At 46.0% G+C, this 25,081-nt stretch overlaps 1 protein-coding gene across 1 annotated transcript in view; it reads left to right on the top strand.

Annotated features, from left to right (window-relative positions):
• The window catches only part of UBTD1 (ubiquitin domain containing 1), a 77,830-nt gene that overhangs the window by 19,743 nt on the left and 33,006 nt on the right, over positions 1-25,081 (top strand). Inside the window, exons 3-4 of the mRNA XM_006756606.2 lie at positions 1-58; positions 13,175-13,318. Of these exons, the coding sequence (XP_006756669.1) occupies positions 13,273-13,318 (46 nt within the window). The 5' untranslated portion in view covers positions 1-58; positions 13,175-13,272. The remainder of the gene's footprint in view (positions 59-13,174; positions 13,319-25,081) is intronic.

Genomic DNA, 25,081 nt, shown 5'->3' with positions numbered 1-25,081 from the left:
GTGGGGAGAGAGCGCGGAGAGAGGCCGGCCGCCCCGGGACACCCCCGCAAGCGAGCAGGTAACGACGGGGAAGGGAGCAGGGCTACGGGCGCCCCTCCTGTTGTCCCCTTCCTGGCCTGACCTCCCGCGGCTCCTGGCGCCTGGGTTTTCCCGAAGGGAGACGTGGAGGAGGGCTCCGCATGCCGGCCCGTTGGGGCGCAGCGAGGGTGGCCGGGCGTCCCCAGAACTCAGCGAGCGAGGCGAGAACCGCCGCTCCTTTCAAAGGCTGTGTCATTTCATTATCCGGCTGCAGATCGTGTCTGCCGGAATCCGACTTGCAAAAGCACCGCAGGACTCTGGGAAAGAAATCTGTATTTTTCCCGCAGGGCTTTCTGGAGTCTCCGGGCTGTCTCGGAGTCTTGGAAAAGCGGGGAATCGCCCTGGGGTTTGTTGGGATCCTTCCCAGCCGTGGGAATGGGATCTGCTCCCTGGTGATCGGCGAGGGCCGGGCAGCGCCTGCTCACGTTCTTGGTGCCCTCCTGTCCTGGCGCTTCGCCTCGGGGAGAAGTCTGACGGCGGTTGCCCCAGTCTCGGCCTCGTACTGACTTCCTTCTCTGGGGATGTTGCAAGGACCTTCTGAGAATGATAAAATCGTGGGCGTTAGAGGTGCAAGGCGCCTCCGAAACCTGTCTAGAACCCAAATAGACCCTACCTCCTCCAATCCGAGAAAGCCCAGATCCAGCGAGGTGGAGTAACTTGCCCAAACCCACACAGCTGGTTAGTAGTTCAGCTGGGACTAGAACAGTCTCCTCTCCCACCCAGTTGCCACATATCCCCTGATGTAAGAGAAGCCACAGGCATAGTAGTTAGTGAAGTGGAAACTTTAGTTGGAGTTTCCTGTCTCCTTTGATGCTGAAGGTGTGTTGACTGGGTTTCAGAAACTGGAAAGGTGGATGAGGGGGAAACATGGGGGGATGGGGGAAGGATGTCTGTGTGGTGGACAGTATGACTTGTGGAAGAAGAAATGGACTTTTATAGGGGGGGCGGGTAAAATTTAACATTGAGATCCTCTTGGCAACCCGGGCCATTCTGACTGAGGAAAGTTGATTCTCAAACCCAAGCGCTCTCTTTCATTCATTCATTCAACTAACAAACGTTTATTATCTATGTGCTCAGTTCACACAATTGATTTTGTTGCATTTGAAACGCCTACTTGAAATTCTCCCCTTCCTCTTTTGGCATTATTAGACTATCTTGTTTCTCTCTGTGTGTGTGTGTGTGTGTGTGTGTGTGTGTGTGTGTGGTTTCTCAGATCACTGCTAGGTGTGGACACACCCATGGGTCAGTTTGACATTTCATTTTTTTCTCTCATTACTCTCCTTAGAGAAATCTTATTCAGTATCACAAACCTTTGTCCATTGGGAATACCCATATGCTGTATTTTCAACTATTTTCTCTTGAACATTAGACTAATATCTCTAAATGCCCACCGGACACTCTGATGTAGTTATCCTCAGATTCCACACCTCTAAAACCAAGCTCTGCATCTCTTCCCTCAGTCCCCTTCCCTTTGCTCTTCCATTCTTCCAGATGCCTAACTTTATTCTTTGAAAACCTCTCTCTGCTGACTTTCTCTGCTTTCTGCCCTCTTCCTTCCAGCCAGTCACTTGGACTTGCTGTTTCTTCCTTCAGCAGGTCTTACAAACCTGCCCCTCCCCACAGTACTTCACAGCCTTGTCACCTCAAATGCAACTCATCTCCCAGGCTGAAGTTAGTTCCCTACCAAAGGCAAGTTCATCTTCAGTCATTCATCCAGTGCCTGTACATGGTGGGCAACCCCCAGATGATGTTTATTAAATTAACCTGTTCCAAACCATATAGTTCTACGTTCAGAAAAAATTTTGTATCTCCCCTTGTTTACAAGAACAGTCCTTCCATTTAAGGTGTGATTTCTTTCTCTTCCCTGACAATAAGGCCACCAGTGTTTGCTCCTGCTATTCCCCACTGCTTATTAAGAGCCTTTCTTCCCTTTAAGTTCCACCTCAAACCCAATATTTTTCTAGAAGCACCTTGCCTGACAGTTTCACCCCTCCTCAGTAGATCTGATTGCTTCTTCTGAGAACTCGTTCAGATACATCATGCCACTTACTTAACAATTGTCTACTCCATATTATTAGTCATTTCTTTGATGTTTACAGTCTTATATCAGCAACTACATTGCAAGCCTTGAAGAGTTAGGTTCTGTCTTATCCTTGTGTGTGTGTGTCTGTTTGTCTTTCTCATTCATTCATTTAACCATACACACAGGCACACATACATACTCGACACTTAGCTCAGTGACTTTACAAAGGAAGCACTCAATATTTGTTGACTTTAGAAAGCTGTCTCAACTTCATCTTACCATCTGAATTTTTCATGTAAACATGTTATTGAAGTATATTTCCTCATTTTCTACCTTCTAGTATATAATTTTTGCAATTCTGTGGGTCCTAGCTTTAAATAGCTTTATTAATATTCAAAGCCAAGGGGAACTATAACATGACAAGTTTGGTATAAGGAAAGGAATCCTTAATCTCAGTGTGCACATGGCATTCCTATAACATCTACAGCTTACCCTTTGCTAAGGACAGTTGTATGTTGTAACACTAATGCTTAAAATTCCCCTAGCTCCTACTGTAATGCTAATGCTAATGCTTACCTTTCCTTGGTCACTGATGTAATGGAAGAAAGCCTTACAGAGAGCTAGCATATGAACTGTAGTCTTGGGCCTGTAGCTGGGTGACCCTGGGCAAGTCATCAGTCCTCTCTGGGTCACACTTTTAATATTTGAGAAAGGGAAGGAGGGTTATACTATATCATTAGAGAGCCATTGTAATCATCTTCACAAAGGGAACTATCCAACTTGAAAGTCATTGAGTTGAAATCTTATGCATTGTCACCCTTTGGCCTTAGTTCTGTCTTCCTAGTCACTTGACAGGTGAAGCAGAGACTTGACACCCACTGGTCAGGCAGCATTGCATTAGCTGGAAGAATTAGGCGGTCCTCTCATCTCATCAAGTTTTGTGATTGTCACTTTTTAAAAACTGTTATTCAGCACTAGCTGGTTGGGCTCAGTGGCTAGACTGTAGAGCGTTGGATTCCGGACTGAAGGGTTCCACGTTCGATTTCGGTCAAGGGCACATGCCTGAGTTGCAGGCACGATCCCCAGTTGGGGGCGTGTAGGAGGCAGCTGATCAATGATTCTTTTTTTATTTTTTATTTTATTGATTTTTTACAGAGAGGAAGGGAGAGAGATAGAGAGTTAGAAACATCGATGAGAGAGAAACATCGATTAGCTGCCTCCTGCACATCTCCTACTGGGGATGTGCCCGCAACCCAGGTACATGCCCTTGACCGGAATCGAACCTGGGACCCTTCAGTCCGCAGGCTGACGCTCTATCCACTGAGCCAAACTGGCTTCGGCTGATCAATGATTCTTATCATTATCATTGATGTTTCTTTCTCTCTCTCTCTCCCTCTCCCTTCCTCTCTGAAATCAATAAAAATGTATTTAAAAAACAAAAAACCTGTTATTCATTTTTAAAAACTGTATTATTGAGAGTATTACAGATGTCCCTCCTTTTTCCCTCTTGTCCTCCATAATCCCGTTCCCACCCTGATCCAGGCCTTCACCACCCTATTGTCTGTCTTCATGGGCAATGCATATTTGTTCTCTGGTTAATCTCTTCCTGCCCACCACCGTTAACTGTTACTCTTAATGCAAACCCCGTGGTCTATGTTCTCTCCTTCAGATCCTGGTGGCCCTTGCAATACTTCAGAGAATACTTGGGGGTTTTCTCCTTTGGGGGGCTCCTGCCACCCCATACATATACGCTGGGTAGATCAATAGCTCTGCCCAAGAAGTGAGTGAGTAAGGCAGCCCTTCCCCTGGCCACCCCAGGATGAAATAGAGGTGGTAGAACAGGCCAATCTCTTGCCCAGCTCCTCCCTTTGAGAATGTGGCAGGGCTGAAACCCAAATATCTGACTCTGGTGTGCCAGGCGTATCCACTTACATTCTGGAATCTCAAGCTAGGGATGGACAGACCCAGGGCCCTGTTTTGGGCTGGTTGGGCTTGGCAACGAATCAGCATCTCATTGTGTGGGCTGCTGTGGCTATTCTTGAGAGAGGAATTGGGCAACTTCTCCATTTGCTCAGTAAATATTTACTGAGTGCCAGGCACCTTACTGGCTGTGAACAGACCTGGTCCTTGGCCACATGAAACTTACAGTTCAGGGGGACAGATAATAAACATATGGTCTTACAAATTACATGTGGTCATACATGGAAATCCTGTATGATTATACATATAATTATGTATTGTTATTATATATGCTGGGGACACCCACATTTATCATTTCAGCCCATCCTGTCTAGCCTTATATAGTTTGCTGCCTACATAACACATCTAATGTCTAAAAGGCTTCTCAGATTAATATGCCCCAAATAGAATCCACACCCTTGCTCCTTCCACACTTTCCCATCACAGTTCATGGTGATTTAATCCTTCCAGTTGCCCAGGCCCCCAACATTCTAGAGTTATCCCCGACTCCTCCCTTCCTCTCACATCCCAAATCCACTTAATCAATAGATTTTGTTGGCTTTGCCTTAAATATATCCAGAACCTGACTCTCACCGTCTTCACCACTTTCACCCTGGTCTAAGCTACCATTGGCCTCTTAACTGACCTTCCTACTTCCTCCCTTGTCTCTCGACAGACTATTTTGAGCACAGCAGCGAGAGTGATGCTGTAAACTGTAAGTCAGATTTTGTTACTCCTTTGCTCCCATCTCATTCAAAGTCCTTGTGTTGGCCTCCAAGACATAATAGGATTTTCACCAGCTTAATTTTCTTAAACCATCTTTTGCTCTTCATTCCCTGTTCCAGCCTCTGATATCTGAATGGGTCCCTCCCTCCCTCTTCTCCTCCATCTCCTCAAACATTGCTTTTCAGTTAAGCCCTCCCAGGCTATTCTTTTAGAAATCGACCTCTTCCCTTCACCACCTGTTCTCAGCATTATCTACCACTATTCCCTATTTTATTTTTCTTTGCATCACTTATCATTACCTGACATTGGCTGTCTCCCCTACTGGATGTGGCCAGAGATTTTTATTTGTTCATTCCCTGTTACCTAGAGCAGCACCTGGTGTATAGTAGATGCCTAATGATGAAACTAGTGTGTCAGGAATGAGCAGATTTGATTGTGTTCCCATCTTAGATGGGTGTTAGGGCAGGTATTTGATGAAGGGACTTAATCTGCCACCTCAGAGTGGTGTTCTGTTCCTGGGACTGGTTTCTCTCTCACCCAAGGACTAGGAAGGTCTCAAATACCTGGGGTATAATTCCCTGTGGTTTGGGAGCCTCTTTCTAGAAGATACCAGGGCTGAAGCAGGAGAGCAAAGTGAAGCCCTCTTCTAGGGTTCTAGCCAGGGAATAGCACTTTCTAGCCATTCTATGTGTGCATCTATGTAAGAGTGGACACCTCTCCCAGGTACACATGGTATTTGTAGTCATAAACTCAAGGGGAGTGATGGGGTAGTCAACAGGCTGAGGCAGGGAGGAGGGTGATGTGGATTCCAGGCCTCTCTACCCCATTGACTTGTTGGGGAATTTTTAGAATCATAGAATTTTAGAGTTGAAAGGAACTTGAATATTTCTTTAACTTCTCTTTTCTTTTCCAGCTATTAACAAACGAGAATAAAGGTATATCTACTCCCTGCCGAGTTCACAGAGATATAGTGCAACCTATATAAAAACTGCCTGGACTTCTTTAAGTTTCGAGTGTGCTAAGGCCAAGACATTGGAGGGAAGTGGTCAAAGTCAAATGTATTGAAAAGGGAGGAGTTCTAGTCTCTTTGCCACTTTTTTGAGTGGTGATCTTGGGCCAGTTATTTGTTTGTGCTCAGTTGATCCTCTGTTTGATAAATAAAAATATGATAATATCTCCAGTTGACTTCAGAGAGATGTTGTAGGGATAAACTAAGCTGACATTGTTTTAAAAATTGCTTTCATGGCTGCACTATCTGCTCACATATGAGGTCCCAACTCAGAGCCTCATCTGGCATTAATGGGAAATAAACCTTGGTTCTCTGCTCCTTCCTAATTGTGTGTTACTTTGGACAAGCCTCTTGGTCCCTTTGAACTCTGTTCCCCATTTGTACCCTGCTGACCTCCTAAAGAGGTAAGAATCAAGTGAGATCCTGGATGAAAAAAGACTGTGAACGTAGTTTCTATTATCCAAAGCTACAGAATTTTTACGCACAAAACCTTAGCCAGCGATTCCCTCCACACCATAACATTGAAGTTTACTCTTTTTAAAGGAACAAAACTATAAAAGAAATGTTTTAAAACATTTTTGGATGGGACTCATTCTGAAATGGCTGATATGCTTATAAGCAAACTATGCTGAGCATGAATAACCTCTGCAACTTGAAATGTTGAGTTTGCATCTATATATACAAAGCACTTGCTTGGTGGAGGTGGGGACATCAAAAGCTTCTTTCTCTCCAAAGTCTTTGTATCTGAAAGGAGAGGGGAGATGGGGGTAAACTGGTGGCGGGCAGAAGGAAATGGCCGAGGCAGAGCCTGTTCAGAAGCCCTACCTCTAGGTCCCAGGCAGCAGCATTGGTGCGAGGAGGCTCTGAGTCCTGTCCCTGCCTCTGAATGAGAAGAGTGGGTCTTGCCTGATCAGTTATTGTGTTATGACGGTGTCAGGCCTTTGGGCTTATGAGTCTCTAGGGCAGTGGGCCCCAAACTAAATGGTTCTCTGCTGCTGTGCTTTTGGGGTTCATGTTTCCACCTATAATTGTTGCTCTGTTTTCTCCCTGGTAGTCAATGGTCACTTCCTCCCCTCCCTAGTAAAAAATTGTGGTTAAATACACATAACATAAAATTTATCATTTTGATCACTTTTAAGTGTACAGTTCTATAACATTAAGTACATGCATGCTGCTGTACAGCCATCACCACCATTCATCTCCAGAACTTGTTTCATCTTCCCAAACTGAACCTTTGTACCCATTAAACACCAGCTCCCCATTCTCCCCTTCTCTTACCCCTGGCAACTGCTATTCAACTTTCTGTCTATGAATTTGATTACTTTAGGTATCTCATAAAACTGGAATCATATAGTATTTGTTCTTCTGTGTCTGGCTTATTTCACTCAGCATAGCATTATCAAGTTTCATGCATGTTGTAGCATGTGTTAGAATTTTCCTTAGTTTTAGGGCTGAATGATACTCCATTGTATGTATACACTACATTTGCTTATCCATAAGCCATCATAGGACACTTAGGTTGCTTCCACCTTTTGGCTGCTGTGAATAATACTGCTGTGAACATGACTGTACAAATATGTGTTTGAGACCCTGCTTTCAGTTCTTTTGTGTGTATGCCTAGAAATGGAATGCTGGATCGTATTTTAATTTCTGAGGAAAACAGTGTACTGTTTTCTTCAGCGGCTGCGCCATTTTCATTCCCATCAGCAATGCATGAGGGTTGCAATTTCTTCACATCCTTGCTAATACTTGTTATTTTCTGTGTGTCTTTTCTGTTTGTTTGCTTTGTGTGGTGTGTGTGTGTGTGTACGCACGCGCACCCATGCTCATTTTTAGGTAGTAGCCATCCTAATGGGTGTGAAGTGGTATCTTATTGAAGTATTCACTTCTTGAAATCCCATCTGCTGGGCTCAAATAGCAGCCCCTCTCATTTCTTGAACTTCTTAGAATTATGCTTAGAGAAAGAGTAGGTGGGCTCAAAGTGAAGCTTGATGGGTCCCCCAGAGAGGCAAATACAGGAGTTCGGGTGGGGAGAGTCTGTGACATTTTTCTGGTCAGTCAGAATTTGGTTTCTAACTATGTGGTCAATAGTTGGGATGGATGGTTAGATGTCTACTGTTAAGCAAAGCGTTTCTGTGTTATCATTTATCTGGCTCCCAAAGATGTTAATGCTATCTTACTCTGAGCACCACTTTTTTTTAGCTCCTTTTTGCATGTGAGAGATGCAGGACTGTGGTTCAAGTGAAGAATGTAGTGCTCAATGAAAGGTATGGAGTATTACGGTGACATGGTAACATGGTGCTTGCCTGCTGTTCAAGGCCATGTGCTTCTCTGAGCTGTTGGGGACAAGATCTCTCTGCTTTCTGAGCCCCCTAGGAAGGGGGACTGAGTACAATGTGCTCCCACACCTCTGACCAGCCCCAGGCCCTCAACTCCTGTATCTATTGCCCTTGGAAAGAGACAGCTGTAAGGAAAAGGTCTGGAGCCCCTTCTTTCTGCAGGGTAAGGGGTGGGGGCAGTGGGGAACAGGGTGGCCTCATTTGTACCTGTCTCCTCTGGGAGGCTGGCACCAGAGCCCAAGCCTAGGCAGCCAGCTGGTCCCCAAGTAGCCTGGATCCTAGAGTCAAGCTCATGGATGGAGTTTGGTTGTTTTTAGGGCTTGAAGAGCTGCAATAGCAACAGGTGGGTGTTTACCATGTGCCAGGAACATGGGAACATTACCGTGCAGTATCTCGGTCAATCCTCACAACTATTATCCCCTTTTTACAGATGAAGAAATAAAACCTTAGAAAGTTAACACCTCCTGCCTACGGTCACAGTTGTAAACAACAGAGCCAGGACTGGAACCCAAGTGGTCTGATTTCAGAGCCCAGGCTTTTGGTCACTGTAGTTTATTTTCACTGGAATTAAATGTTTTTTAAAATAAGCGTTTATTATTGAGTACCTCTAGGCAACATGCTAGATCCATTTAATCATGTTATTTGATTCCTCCTATTTTGCCTATGGGGACATTTTTACTCATTTTACAGTGGTTCTCAACCTTCTAGCCCTTTAAATACAGTTCCTCATGTTGTGACCCAACCATAAAATTATTTTCATTGCTACTTCATAACTGTAATGTTGCTACTGTTATGAATCGTAATGTAAATATCTGATATGCAGGATGGTCTTAGGCACGACCCCTGTGAAAGGGTCGTTCAACCGCCAAAGGGGTCGTGACCCACAGGTTGAGAACCGCTGGTCAGGAAGGTAAATTGATTGCTGGTGGTCATGGAACTCAGCTTAAGTACTTCGACTCAATTCCAGTGCTCATTCCATTGTGCTGTCAGCTCCCTCCTCCAATCCCCATGAAATGAATCTAGGAGGTCAGCTGTGAAGTCTGCCGAGCTTCAAGGACAGGGACCACTCTGCTCCCCTCCTGTTTCTGTCATCTCCTTTAATTTTCCAGCCGCTAGACCCCAGCCTGCACATTTAGGAGCCACATATGCCTGGCACATAGTAGGTGCTCAATAAATATTCATTGAATGTTGTTTGAAGGCTGAGTTTACTAGGAGCAGTAGAATCTCGACCAAGATTGTGTTCCTAAAGAGAAACAAGTAGAATGCAAGCATTGTTTCCTCCTCCTCCTCCTCCTCCTCTTCCTCTTCCTCTTCCTCTTCCTCTCAGAAGGAACTGCTCTTTCCAACTCCCAGATGCCAGAGACTTGAAAAGAGTGCCCTGGCTCTGCAGACAGAATTACTCCCAAATTCCCAAGGGAAAAGAAGCAACAGCGTCACATTAGCAAAGTGCTTACAGGATCAGGTGTCATTCTTTGTAATTAATAAGACTAACGATCCATCCATTGCTCTGCTCAGCATTTTACAGTTTTCAAAGTGCTTTCTCAAGTATAATGTATCATTTGATCGCCACACCCATCTTGTTAGGTAGGCAGGGCAGGGATCATTTTTCCTGGTTTATGGATGAGGATACGGAGACTTAGTGAGGGTGTTAAGCTGCTCAAGATTATTGACAAAGAAGTGACAGAGTAGTGAGAAAGCCTCAGGTCAGAGCCTTAGTTTCCACATCTGTAAAATGGTGGCAAGGGTAGTGTAGTCAAGGATTACTAGTATATGGGATCCTGTGTGTAAAGTGATCAGCAAGATGCCCACACACAGCAGATGCTTAGCAAATGATAGCAGTAGGTAGTTCATGACAATAACCAAGGCCACATTCAGTGTTCCTTTGGGGATTTGTATTCTGACTCCTGTTCAGCTTAGAGCAGCCGTGGGCAAACTACGGCCACGCGGATCCGGCCCGTTTGAAATGAATAAAACTATTGAAAAAAAAGACCGTACCCTTTTGTGTAATGATGTTTACTTTGAATTTATATTAGTTCACACAAACACTCCATCCATGCTTTTGTTCCGGCCCTCCAGTCCAGTTTAAGAACCCATTGTGGCCCTCTAGTCAAAAAGTTTGCCCACTCCTGGCTTAGAGTGTTGGGAGGAGCGGAGTGTACCCACCCCTATCCCACGGGAAAATCAGGTTTGGGCCGCTCTCTGGCCCTTCCCTGGAGTCAAAGCGCTGGCCATGCATTTATTTTGATTTGCAATATCTGAGATCTTTCAAAGAGGATCTTTATAAGATATAGTTTTCTTTGGTAGAAGATAATTATGACAGTTATGACAAGTATTTTATTCATGTAGCGACTATTTGCATTTTATTATTCCAGCTCCTCCAGCTCATTATCCTCAGGCAAATTGTTCTGGATTTGGGGGGCCTCACTTTCCTTATGTGTAAAATGGAGATAATAGTACCCACTCCATGGGGTTGTCATGAGAATTAAATGAGTTAATGAACATAAAATCCTTAAATGGTGCCTGGGACATATTAAAATACTCAATAAATGGTAGTTATTATTTTTTACTATTTCACCATGCTTGTCACTGTATTTATACTAGCTGTCTCCAAACTGTTCCTCCCTCCCCCTCCCGCCCCCCAAGTTGTGAAGCAAGGCCAATGAAGTTTATATACAAAACCTAATTTCCATTGAATATACTAGTGCTGACTGGTTATCTATTGTTCTTGTCATTACAATCAGGAAAGCAAAATTGGAAGCAAGTTGCCCAAGAATGGTGTTTGTATAGAGATAGTCTTGAATTCAACTTCATTAAAAAAAACGTGAATCATTCACAAAAACTTAAGAACTTCAACTCTTGTTAGTAACAAATCCCTTGCAACACCTCCACATTCTTGCTGATTCCAACAACTAGTGGCTACTTTTGGGGCTATCTTCTTACAGATGCAAATATTACTTGCCTGGAAGGTCAAGGCTCTAGAGCACCCTTAGTTTGCTGTGGCCCATCTTCAGCTTGTCAGACATCTCTGGATCCGCTGGGATTCCTTCTTGGAGCCTTCTATATTTCTCTGATATACTTTGTCAATTGCAAACACCTCCTCCATGAACTTCCAAGAAACTGGTGATAAACATTAACACTTAACACACAGCCCCCTGTAACTAGAATTTAAAAACCATTTGTTTTATAATTAGTATATACTGCTATTTATTGAGCCACTATTGTGTGGCAGGCTGTGCAGTAGGTACTTCATACACATCTCATCTAATCCTCTTAGTAATTCACTGAGGGTGAGATGATCCTCATTTAAGGAGAGAGGCCCAGTGATATCTACTATTATGTGCATTATAACACTGTGAGAAATGGAAGATTTTGGATTCTGGACCAGTTTTTGATTCTCAGCCCTGGTTCCTTCCATACAATATCTACCTCACTGTTAATTTCAATTTAAGGGCTCATTGGGCTCTAAACAGGTAGAGCTGGTTTACTGACGTCATTGTCACTCATGACTAGCAAATAGTCCACTTCTGCCAGTTTTCACACTACACATCTTGAATGTGCCAGCAAGTGCACTTGGTGACAACCTTCATGGATTTGTCCCTTCTTCCACCTCTCCCCACTCCCGTGCTGTGCTTAGGAAACAGACCACACTGTTCTCTCTAAATGGGATATTGCATGATACTGGTTATTTACTTAGAGAATGCTCTCTTTCCCCCAAATAGACGGTCATGTGACTGACCATTTCATTTCCTGAGCTCTCTCAGCAGCTTCAGGAATCATCATCACTGAAATTGGTATCATTTATTAATTTTCTGTTACATATGTGTTAGGCACCCTACTTCATTGCTTTCAGTTTTCACAAGTTAGGCATAATAACCTCCACTTTATAGATGAGGAAGCTGAGGCTCAGGGAGGTTAAGACATTTGTCCATGAAAGCAGATGAACTGTTGTTCAAATCCTGGTAGTTGTATCCCAAGGCCTGTTCCTTAACCACCATGGGAAACTAAATATTCACTGCATCTGCCTGACACTGGGCACTGTGCTGCGCGCAGGGCATATCATAGAGAGTCCATTCCTTTCCTCAAGGAGATTACAGTCTGATGAATACTAGAGCTTCTGTGATTTCTTTTTATTTTTTCCAAACACACTTTCACTTAAGCATCTCCAGTGGATAGATCCATGACACAGTGCCGAGGGTCCAGGGTCAGCTAAGGAGGCAGTCCTGGGAGCTGGGGATGTTCTGAATGCTGTGTTTACATCCCAGGCCTACTTCTTTGGTTACTGATTGCTCTTTTTCCCTCTTTGCTCTCACATCAGGTTCACAGAGCCCAGAGCTCATCATGGTCTGGCCCAATTTGATGTTCTTTTTTCTAAAAGAAATTTTTAAAAATATATTTTATTGGACCAGAAAAAATATATATTTTATTGATTTTTTTTACAGAGAGGAAGGGAGAGGGATAGAGAGTTAGAAACATCAATGAGAGAGAAACATGGATCAGCTGCCTCCTGCGCACTCCCCACTGGGGATGTGCCCGCAATCAAGGTACATTCCCTTTACCTGAATCGAACCCGGACTCTTCAGTCCGCAGGCTGACGCTCGATCCACTGAGCCAAACCGGTCAGGGCCCAATTTGATCTTATTCATGGCCCGTTCCAGGGCTGGCTGCTGAGAAGAAGGGGGCCTTATTTGGCTGGAAGCTTATTATTATGGCTTTTTATAAGGCCCCAAATGAAACTGTAAAACCTCCACAGGCTGTATGCACTGTTATTTGGGCCTTCTCCCTGGGGAGTAGGATGGGCTGGTTTTTGGAGTCAATAGGCTGAGGGAAAGCTTCGTCAGGCCCTTTAATCTGCAGCCGACCCTTCCTGTTTGAAGCTCAATCTAGCTGAGAAGGCCGTGACACATGCCCCATGGAAAATCTAGGGACTGGATGCCCGCCCATTGTTGGTTGTCAAACACTTTTCCTGCAGTCCTGGACAGAGAGGCTCAGCCCGCTACTTCTGAGAGCACCACTCACTCTTTGGGCATTTGTCTATGCCAGGGGCCCTGGGCCAGAGGAAGTATCCAAGGAGAGACTTCAGCCTGTGGACCCTGTCCTTCCTGAATGCAGCACACCACCCGGTGCTAGTTTGGGTATGGATGGATGGACCCATTTTTAGGCTGGATCGGAGCCTTAGTTTTAGAGGTAAAATGATCACTTCTTCAAAAACTGTGAGTTTGGCAGTCTTGCTCAGAACCCATCCTTATCATTTAGGGGAAGGCAATTGGCAAGTTTAAGGACTTCAGCTAAAGGAACTGGTTCAGAGAGGTCAAGCTTCTGGTCAGGCTGTTGGTCTGCCCTGCAAAGTCAGAGGTAGAGCTGATATTGGACCCAGGAAATCTGACTCCAGTTCCTGTGCCCTTTCTACTACATCCTGCCTCATTCCTGCAAACGTGTGCAAATGTTACACATGTGGCTTTCCATCTGTCTGTGGGGAGGAAGCAAAGACAAAAGTGTGAAACCATTTCAAGCAGACAGTGTACAGACAAGTAGAGACCAAGACAATGTATAGACAGTTCAGAAAGAGTTAAGGTGGGATAGAACAGGTATTGGGGGTAAGTGAGGAGAGTTTGGAGGGTTAGGTTGGAGAGAAGCAAGTAATATGTTTTTCTTTATTGTAAAAGTAATATGTGTTCATGTGAAAAAAAATGTGAACAATACTAGAAGGCCCAAAGGAGAAAATCTTTGTACTCCCACCACCGAGAGAGTTCCCATTCCCCATTTGGTGTTTATCTTTCTAGCCTTTCTTTTTCCTTTTAGGCAATAGAGTCGAGTTAGCTGTATACACCAAGGTAGGGAAGGTCTTGAGAGTAAATGGGGGCATTTAGGTCAAAGAGAGCCTCTGCTGATCCCTGCAAATGGGGTGCAGATGAATGATGTGGTTTGGGAAGAGACACCCAACATCTGTGAGCAGCAAGGACTAGAGCCTGTGAGAAGCCAGGGGCTCCAGTACTCCAGACTTGAGACTTGTATTTCATCGTTCACTACCCAAGTGTCTCAGGTTTTCTCTTCTCTGCTGTTGCCTAGGGGTTTAAGGGTAAAAATTTCTCCTGATTTGCCTCAGAAGCTTGCTCCCCTAACCCCTATCTTGCAGACTCCCCTTCTTTCCCATTTACCTCCTGCGTTCTTCAGCAGTGTTCTCCTTCTCTGGAGGTGGGGACACATAGCCAGTTTTGCCTTACCACAAGCTTTGCTGCTGCGTGAGGTCATTTCAGGGGAGAAACTATATATAGCAGAGGACTATCATCAGGACAGTTCCATATTGTTCATCACCCTTCCGCCGATGCAGCCAGGGTCACCTCGGACTCCGTGCCCAATGGTGGGCACTGCATTGTGTCTTCAGTGTCCTCTCTGTGTTCCCCAGCCAGGTCTCATCCACACAGGACCAGTGTTGTGGCCCTGCCCAAGCGAGCCTTTGAAAGAGAAGCCTCAGGAGAGAGGCAGTGGGGAGAGTCAGGCGGCCAGAATTCTCTTCCAGCTTTACCACTTGACACCAGTATGTGTAGCACCCATGATTCCCTGAGTGCTTCCTCATCTGAATGATGAAGGAGTTGGTCTGGAGCAGGAATTTTGTACTATGTTTTTTTTAATTTAAATATTTTTTTTTTAAAAAATTAATTTCAGAGAGAGGGAGAGGGAGAGAAGGATAGAAACATCAATGACGAGAATCATTGAGCAGCTGCTTCCTGCATGCCCCCTACTGGGGATTGAGCCTGCAACCCCTGCATGTGCCCAGACCGAGAATTGAACTATGACTTCCTGGTTCCTGGGTCAACACTCAACTCCTAAGCCACACTGGCTGAGCTGAACTATTTTTTTAACCCCTTCCCCAACAATTTTTTTGTTAAAAACGTTTCTTTTTCAGACTAATTTTTTTATTTTGGTTCTATATAGTATTTTTGATGCTGGTTATGAAAACAGTTTGTAACTCGTCTTCCTATAAACCATATTTTTTTACCATATTTTCTTAGTATACTCGTCGACGACTGAAAAAGAACATTTTGTGAAAACGAGTATACACGTTTCTGCCGGGGAAGGGGTTAAGTCACTAGAACCCCTTCAGTTGCAAGCTTACAAGGTAGCTTACAACCAACTGGGTGCTGCTAGGGAGATGGGGGTCAGTAGAGGTTCCCCTGAAGTCTTGGGGCTCTGATTGGAAATCACTAGGCAAGACCACCCTCTGAGGTTTCTTCCAGCTTTGGGCTTCATGGGCCTGGCCTTGTGATGGCCTCTGGAATAAGTGATCTATCAGCCGCGTTACAAGCTTTGTGACCTCTGAGACTTTGATGGTCATTTTGGGTAGACGGGGAGTGGCGTAGGGCAGAGTTTTTTGTATTGGGGTGGGGGCGGCGGGGCGGCGGGGAGTAGCACAGAATTTGCAGATCCAGTTTGACTTGTAGCCTGCACTGCCATGGGTTGTTTTTTCTGGCCTGCTCCCACCTGCTTTTCCTTTTAGTGCTGTTTTTTTCCAAAAAAGAGATGAAAATGAGGATATAGTGCATTTTAGGTAAAGAAAGTACATTTACGTTAAGTTGCCTGGGGCTGAGTTACACACTTTATATGTAGGGTTTTCGTAGAGCACAGTGGTGCTTTTGGCAGAAATCAGAAAGCCAAAATCCAGGGCCAGTTTCCTTCATTCAGCAAGTGTGTTTGTCAAGCCCCTACTTTGTATTCCTGGAGGAGCACAAGGGAGATCCCAGCTGTGTTAAGACCTCTTGAGTACAAGTAACAAAACAACTGAACCTAGCTTAAGCAAAAATGGTGATTTGTTAGAGGGTTCCAGGACCCCACGACAGGATTGCTCCCTGGCCTTAAGCAGGGATTGGAAAAGTCTAGTTAGATTCTCCCCTTTGTCTCTTGTCTGCAGCGTGGCTTCCTCCTTCCTCAGCCCCGGCCCCAAGTGTTTCTGCTGCAGTTCCAGCCACACTCAGAGGGACTCAGATCGCTAGTCCAGAGTCTAGATTCCCAGGGGAGTGAGTTCCATTGGGCAGCTTAGGTCATCATGTCTCTACCCTTGGTCCACTCCGCCCTGATCGGAATGGGGTCACATGAACAAAACATACCTGGCAGGAGCCACTCCTGACTCTGTGTGGATTAGGGGCAGCTTTAGAAGAGAACTTGTGAGCTGCACAGGCAGCCCCAAAGCTGCCTGCTCCTCCAGCCCTAAATGAGGAACTCTTCCCATGGAGGAAACCAGGTATGTGTGGAACTCTTACTAGCCATACAGGGGAGACAGGAAAAGAAGGGACACTTGGCAGAGCTGCTTGTTGCCAGGTACATGGCTCTTCCATTTGGGGCTGTCAGAGGGCACAGGGCTCCCCGAGCTGGTGTCTATAGCATCCCACATAGAGAAGAGGACTCTTTAGGTGGGCTCAGGGAAGGAGGGTTTGTTGGCAGTATAGCGAGGCCTCATGGGAGTGGGGGCTGGACAGCAGTCAGGAATGAAGGCAGTTTTGTCTTTTGGGAGCTGATGGCCTCTCTGCTTTAATCTGAGCATCTACCTTGACTTCCCTCTCTATAGACCCAGCCTTCTCCTCGAATTGCTTTGTTCCATGGGTGAGCATATCAATGCCAAGTTCTGGAAGCCAGTGGTTTGGCTTTTCTATTTTCTAGGTCATGGGACCACCCAGGTACAGGTAGCTAGTAGGGGGGCCTGATCATGTGGGATGTGAGGCCATCCCTTTCAGAACTTGGGGCAGGATAGGCATTAAGAAACAGTCTACTCATATATTCTACAGTCAGGCGATGCTTGTGGATGCAGGAGAGTGGAGCCTTGAAGGATGGAATAGAGGAGTAGCTCAGTGGACCAGTATGAGCTAAAGCAGGGGTGCAGGGAGGGGTCGGGGCAGGCGTGTGCACCTTCAGGAGTGGGCAATAAGGTCTGAAAGGCACCTTGATAGCTAAGTTGTAGGGAGGGGTGTAGAGGTGATGGGGAGCCACTAGGAACATTTGACTAGGGGGATGGGGGGACTTGAGAGGGTACTGCTGGATTCAACAGATGTAAAGGATGGCTAGGGAAGGGACAGGGAGGACAGAAGACAGGGAGGCCAACTAGGAGGCCAGCAGTATTCAGGCAGGAGGGAAGGGTCTGTTTTGGCATGTCCAGAGTGCAAGTGCAAGAGGTGTGGAAGCCCCTTGGAAGAAAGAGTCCACAGGATTGGGTGACAGGTTGGCCAAAGCAGAGGGAGGGCCACAGATGTGGCAGGCAGGGATAGGAGCATTGGTGAGGGCCTGGCAACACTGGGGACTTGGGGAAGGCAAGCTCTTGGAAGGAGAGAGATAGTCTCTAGAGCAGTGAGGCTGCTAGAGTGCTTGCCATTGTTCTCAGTTGGGAGAACAGTGTACATTTAGAGCAGAAGGGAAGTTCTGAGGTAAAGGAAGAGACTGCTGGAGCATGGGTCATGGGCCCACCAGCTCCACTTCTCAGGAACTATGACCCTGCTCAAGTCACCTCAGCTTCCTCATCTTCAAAATGGGAACAATATCTGCCCAGTCCCCTCCTACAGATGTGGGGAAGTTCAAGGTTATCTACATGACAATGCTTGTGCACAGGAAAGACTTGTGCAGATTGCAAGCAGTCTTTCACTGTTGCTGCCTGTGTGACAACCTTCATGGTGACCCCTCTGTGGGGTCAGGGAGCCTTTCTTCCTAGACTTGCCACAATGTGACCAATGCTGGCCTCACGCTGGCTCCGAGCAGCCAGCCTAGCCTTCCAGGTGGATGACATTGCTGCTGACTCCATGTTACCTGGGGTTATGTCAATAACAATACCTGTCTGGAACTTGAATCTCGGGACGTCTGAGTGACTGATTAGGTCTAGGATTCGTTCACCCCGCCTCTAACTTCTAGCATTCTCCTGAGGGATGCTGTGTGTGGGCAGAGCCCAGTAGGCAGGACTCAGGCTGAGCTCTCATCTATCAGAAAGAAAAGAGCAGTTGGGGAAGCGGGTAAATGTGGGCAGCTGAACCCATGTACATTTCAGGGTAGAATAGGAAGGCGATTTCTACTCCACATGGGCCTCGTTGGCCTGTTGTCCACAAAGAAAAGCATGGAGCACTTGTTCCAAAGTTCCCAGGAAAAGGGGAAATGGGGAAGCCTGCAGACTGTTTCGCCGCCTGCCTAGAAGACTCAGATGGGCACAGTAGATGGTGGCAGTGACGGGAATACTGGTGAAATCCTGGGGCCTGTGAAGTCCAGGGAATAGAGAGGGCTTGAGGAGGGGACCGAGGTCAACAGCAGGAGAGTCTATGGCCCTTCTCATCTGTGCTGACCTTTCTCCATCCAGTAGTCCCAGCAGCCTGGTTCTTTCTCCCTAGCTCCCCTTCCTAAGGATGTGGCCCAGCTTTCCCCTGCTGCCCATACCTTGTTCTCCCTGGCTTCCCTGTTGCTCACCTGCAGCCTTCTCTCTCTTGGAAGGCCAGCTTCCTGTGTCCACAAAATCTTCGGTTTGGATCTTTCCCCCCATGCTTCCTCTTCCTTCCCCTACAGCCCCTTTGGCCTCTTTTGGAGTAGCCTGCTCCTCACACCCCAAGCAAGATTTTGTATTCTCCTGGCAGCTCGTTTCCAAACTCAGGCCCCGTGGAGTAAGTATTACTTTTCCTAAACACAGCAGCTGTGCATTTCACTGGCCTGCCCAACTGTTCCTGTCCTCCATCACAGAGGTCATGTCATTTGTGACAATAAATAGGAAATGAGAATGAGAGGGTTGCCAGGTGCCTCTGGGCTGCTTATCGAGCTGCCTGCATTCCTAGTAGAAAACAATAATAGTAATAAAAATAATAAAACTAACACATAAATACTTTCTGTGTTCACTTATTTTCTAGATGCTGTGCTAAACATTTTACATTAATAACCCTGTCAGGCAAGCTATATTATTGTTCTCATAATTGAGAGAAACTGAGGCCCAGAGAGGTTATATAATTAATCTGACATCTCTAGTGAGGGGCAGAACAAGACTAGAACTCGTGTGGGTCCGACTCGCATGCCCATCTCCTAACCATGGCGATGCATCTGCCTCTAGAGGAGGGTTGTGGCCCAGTATTCTACCCCCCACATAAACTTCAACTCTCCTTCCCCTCCAGTTGCCTGTTGCAACTAGTAACTAGTCCAGATAAGGAACCCTTGTGGTGTCATTCCCAGAACTGTGTTCTGTTTCTTTTGTCTCCATACCCCAAACAATGAGAAGATCTTTGGATGCTAGGTGTCATGGTATTTCTCTTTGTTATGGACTCTCCCATATCAGTGTCCCATTTTACAGCTAGGGAAAATGTCCTCCTAGTCTTAAGAACTTAATTGGACATTATCCTGACAAAGGATAATTGGACATTATCAGAACTAGAAATAATAGTCTCATCTAGAAATAATAGACGATGGCTTTTCACCTGATGGTCTTCTCACTTAGATCATGTTGTCATTCTATGCTGAGTGCTAGAAATGTGCCCCAGTGTGCCCCTTCGACACATTCTGTATTGACTTAGAACATTGCTGCTCTTTGGAATAGGCCCTTTGTGTTGTTCTCTCTCATCTGTGAGTGGTGATTGTCAAGGGGGAAGGGGGAGAATGAGGGAATATCAAAATCTCTGGGTATTGGGCATATATGAAGTTTGATAAAGTATATTTAGTATCATAATCACATTTTAGGTACGGAAATGTGTGTGTGTGTGTGTGTGTGTGTGTGTGTGTATTAAGTATTTTTATTGATTTCAGAGAGGAAGGGAAAGTGAAAGAGAGATAGAAACATCAATGAAGAGAGAGAGCCATTGATTGGCTGCCTCCTGCATGCCCCCCAATGGGTAGAGCCTGCAACTTGGGCATGTGCCCTGACTGGGATTTGAACTGTGACCTCCTGGTTCATAGGCTGATGCTCAACCACTGAGCCATGTGGGCCAGGCTATATTGTTTTTTAAATGTAAACCACTGAAAGTGGGGTTTACCAAAAATCTTGCCTGATGTTACAGTAATTCTTAGGTGGAGCCTGGTGCAGTTTTGGGTGGGGATGTGTATGTGAAGTGTTTATCAAAAGGGGGTATGTGTTTTAAAAGGCTGAGAAATGGTCTTTCAACAGGAGACCATAGTGTATCCTGTGACTCCTCAGATATTGGCTAGTGGTCACAAGAATGATGCGCATTGTGTGGGAGCATCTTGCCTGCCTTGTCTCAGTTGGACCAAACCCTCTTGAAGTAGCCTACCTGATGGCTTTGCCACCTACTTCCTGAAGGCAATACCTAGTGTAGGCCCATTCCTGCAGAGTTCAAGGCTAATCTGAAGCATATCTATATACATATATATATATAAAAGTCTAAGTGACCATTAGGACCCGCCAACTGGATGACTGGCGCTCAACATAGGAGCTGCCCCCTGGTGGTCAATGCACTCTCACAGCCAACCTCCTGCAGTCCCTCCCCCAAGACTGGGCAAGATTGCCCCAGTCGCCAGCCAGGCCAAGGGACCCGACCCATGCACAGATTTGTGCACCGGGCCTCTATTACTTCCATAAAAGCTCAGACATGCATTGGCTCTATGCCTGCAGCTGAACATGCAGATATGCCCTGCCCTCATGTTACCCACAGAGTAGTGGGAAAACAGATTTTGCTCAAATAATAAAAACATAATGCATGCTACAAAGGAGAGAAGAGGGTGTTGGGAGAGAATTATGGGACAGGGGGAATGAATTATTTTGGGGTGGAGGATCAAGAAGACTTTCCTGAAAAAGATACCTAAGCTGACATGTGAAGGCTGAGACTGAGGTAGTCATGTTTGTCTCATGAGGCCCCACCCCTGGCCAGGGCTACTTGCTGGCCCAGGAGACACCTTTAGGTGAATTAGAAAAAAGATGCCTGCTCTGGGAAGAGGCAGCCCTGCCAGGCACCACTGCTGGTGAACGAACATGAACTAGGTTTCAACCTCTGCTGGCCTCTGGTCCTGGCAGTCATGTGTTGGGTATAACCCTGGGGCAGGGGCCCTTGTCCAAGCTGGGTAGAAAGAATGCATGAGTGAAGGCCCTTGGGCAGCAAAGAACGTGATGCCTACCAAGAAGGGAAAGAAGCCTTTGGAAGAAGCAAGTGGCCACCTCATCTTTGCTCTCCTTGCTGAGGAGGTATTTTCCCTTTCAAGGAGAAGGAGAGGGAGGCCAAGTCTAGAGCATTGTCTAGAGCTATTGGGCTGGCCAGCAAGCACTCGGAGTCTGCCTTCCATGGAGCTGTAGTTAATGAACCTCTTGCCATAGCAGATGCTCCTTCCCCAGTGTCCTTGGAAGAGAGAAAGACCATTAGGCGGTAGTTCTGGGAAAGCTGAGCATGAGACTGCGGTCCAGGGCTGTCTACTCAGACTCCCTGGACAAGTACTTACTTTGTGCTGAGTTCTGTACTAATCTTGTTAATTTGGAATATCATGGATCTTTAACTTTTTTCTTTGTCTTCTCACCTGGAACACACTTCATCCCACAGGTAGGAATAATGGCCTCGCATGCAAATGATGGCTGGTAAAAATGCTGGTGGGTGGAGAGCTCTGCTCACCTTTGGAAGGAATTAGCAGAGCATGCCTGAGGACATGGCATTCTGAATTCAGTTCTAGGTGCTTGGACACAATTGGACCATTAATTTATGGAGTAGACCAGTGATGGCGAACCTTTTGAGCTTGGCGTGTCAGCATTTTGAAAAACCCTAACTCTGGTGCCGTGTCACATATAGAAACCATAGTAAAACAAAGATTTATATTTGCAACCATAGTAAAACAAAGATTTATATTTTTGATATTTATTTTATATATTTAAATGCCATTTAACAAAGAAAAATCAACCAAAAAAATGAGTTCACGTGTCACCTATGACATGCGTGTCATAGGTTCGCCATCACTGGAGTAGACTAAACTCTAAGCTCTTGGAGAGAGAGGTCACATCTTGTTGACTAGTGAGTCTGTAGTGCTTCGCATGATATCTGGCTCATTGGAGGTGCTAGGTACGATTTGGAGATGGAGTAATCCCCTCCAGCATCACTTCAGGAAGGCTGTCTGAGTTCTAACCCAGGTTTACAGTCTCCTTGCCCAACGCCTGCCTTTGTGCCACAGCTACCTAGTGACAGAGCAACCAAAGGGTGTTTGGGGGAACTTGAAATCATGTCTTGAGGAACTGGGACTGCTTAGCAAGAAAACACAAAGGTGCAGGAAGATCCGGAAGGCCGTTTTTAAATCCTGAAAGAACCGTTTGTTATCACTGTTTATTGAATCCTTCCTATGTGCCAGGCACTGTGCTAGCAGCTTCACATACATGATCTCATTTAATCCTCACAGCAATCCAAAGAAGAGCATATTATAATCTCTACTTAATCAGGAATGGAACTGGGGCTTAGATTAGATGATCCATCCAGGATCACCCACCTGGGATTTGGAACAGGTCTCTGACTTCCAAGCTCATAATTGCTAAGAGATTTTAACTTTCACACAGAGCTGCCTGGAGATTTTGTGATATTGTTTCAGAAGATGGAGCTGGCACTTGTGGGCAGAAGTTCCAGGAAGGTAGTTTTCTGTTCCCCATAAGAGCGTTCTCTTCCTGAAAAAGAGCAATCTGAAATTAGAAGGGGCTGCCCTCTGAGAGCCCAGCTTCCCCTGCAGGACCTCCTGCCTCCAATGGGATCTAGTTCAGCAAAAGTTGAAGTTCTCCTACACTAGTCTGGTAGGTACTTTTTCTGAATTGAGCTGTGTGGGCCACTCTAACCCAGGCACGAGCAACAGTATCCAGACTTTCTGCATCACCCCAGCCCAGATCTCTGGGTTTAGTTTTCTTGTTCTTTATGAAGCCCCAACTGCAGGACTGGGCCCAGCTTTCCTCCAACAGGAGCTGGGCAGTAGTGTGTGCCTGGCCTACATTGGAATGGACCTTACAACCAACTGGCCAACTCTCTGGACCTTGCCATAGAGGTTGGCTCTCAGATGGGCTTCAAGGGAGGGCATACTGGATGGGCATACCTCTTTGGGCTCCATGAGGCTACAGATGTTTGTATGATTGCATTGATTGTCCTTTGACTTTTGCTTTGCCTCATTGACTTCCTATGGCCATATGGCTGGTTCCAGAGCACAGACGTGTGTGGTGTAGAGCCGCTGCCACAACATCAAGTGAGTTGATGTAGGTGGGAACCCTTTTGCAAATTACAGAAGGCTGTAGGAGCAGGTGACAACTGATTGGAATTGAGCCCTGTAAGACATAGATGAAATCCTTCAACTCTAGAGTGTTATGGCAGGACATGAGAGTTGGAAAATCCCAAACTGTGATGTTGTCTAGCTGCCCACCCAGTGTGGATTTGCTCTACTTGGCACCCTTGCTGAGTCAGGTCAGTCAAGCTTTCTTTGAGCAAGGCTAGCTTTTGACAGCTCTAATGAGGAAAAAGTTTTGTTTTACATTGGCCTGGCCCTCTGCAGAGTGTGTTCCTGTACGCTGCCTGGTTGCCCCTCACCATGACCTGGTGCGGGGATGGGGATCTGCACTCACCTTGGATGAGCCTGGCCAGGCCTTTTTTGTATCTCCACTTGCTGGTTCCACATGATCAGGTCTTGGTGAACTTTTCCTTTTCCCACTCCTGAAAACTGAATTGGTGTGAGTATTGGTGACCTTATAGCATGGTAAAGGTAAAGAGAGGACATGGGCCTTGCCCAGGTCATCCCGAATGTGTGGCCAGGCAGAAAAAACCACCCCAGAGATGCTCAGTCTTGTCCTTTGCCACTCAAGTATATTCTGCCTCCTCCTGACCTCTGGCATGTTTTATTGGGCAAGGTTCTGAAAGTCTTTTCTAAACAACAAAGCCAAAGTTTTTGGCTTTCTTCCTCTTTAGAATGAACCTGGATGGTGGGGATGGACATGTAGGAACCATATGGTGCCAGGAACAGGACATAGCAGCTGGGAGGAGGGATCTGGGGGGGGGGGCAAGGTATGATGGCTGAGCACCTTGGAGAAGGGCCACCATTGCTGGGGGCTAGGGCCATCCTGATGACTCCCTACTGTTTCTCCGTTAGAGGTTTTTCACCTCTCTGTCTCCTCTTTTTCTGACTTTCTCAGTTTTTTCTTCTCGTGAGGCACCCCTGAGCTATTCTGCCTTCCAGCTCTTTAGTATCTTCTCTGCCCTCCTGGAGATCCCCAGATCTCAAGATTTAGCATCCTTGACACTTCATATTTCTTTCTAACATCTCCTCAGGGCTCTGTAGCCATGCCTACTACTTCAGAGCAACTCCTGTCTGCACCTGCAGTTTTAACATCAGCACCTCAACCAGACATTCTGGAAGTCTGCCTACTAGCCTGCCTAGAACATTTAATTGGCTCTTGCAGGAAGTGACATTTTACTCTACAGGGACATTTCACAATAGTGCCTTAATCCTGAAGGACAGATCCTGTGGTAGAAATTTTATGTATCATGGCAGGCCAACAAGGAGGACATTTGGGGGTTACAGAAAGAAATGAGCATTTGTAGAGTACTTTCTGTGCCGGAACATACCACAGTTTCTCCTTACAGTGGCCCTGTGAAGTAGCACCATTATTTCTATTTTATAGATTTGAGAACTCAGGCTTGCTTGAGGTCACAAGGCCAGTTAATGGGTGGGGTCAGAATGTGAATCCTTTTCTGCTTAGCTCCAGAGAATGAGCCCTCTTCTGTGTGGCCTCCCTGCAGGGTCCCTATCTTCTTCTTTTTTTTTTAATCCTTACCTGAGGATATTTTTTTCCATTGAGTGAAGGGGAGGGAGGAATGGGAGAGAGAGAGAAAGAGAAACATCAATGTGAGAGAGACACGTTGATTGGTTGCCTCCCACGTACACCCTGACCAGGGCCAGGGATCAAGCCTGCAACCAAGGTACATGCTCTTGACTAGGAAATAGAATCTGCAACCCTTTGGACCTCTGCCCTATGCTCCAACCACTGAACCAAAC

This window comes from Myotis davidii, unplaced genomic scaffold (genome assembly GCF_000327345.1).
Source record: "Myotis davidii unplaced genomic scaffold, ASM32734v1 scaffold332, whole genome shotgun sequence".
Taxonomy (NCBI): domain Eukaryota; kingdom Metazoa; phylum Chordata; class Mammalia; order Chiroptera; family Vespertilionidae; genus Myotis; species Myotis davidii.
This window is presented reverse-complemented; position numbering and strand designations above follow the sequence as displayed.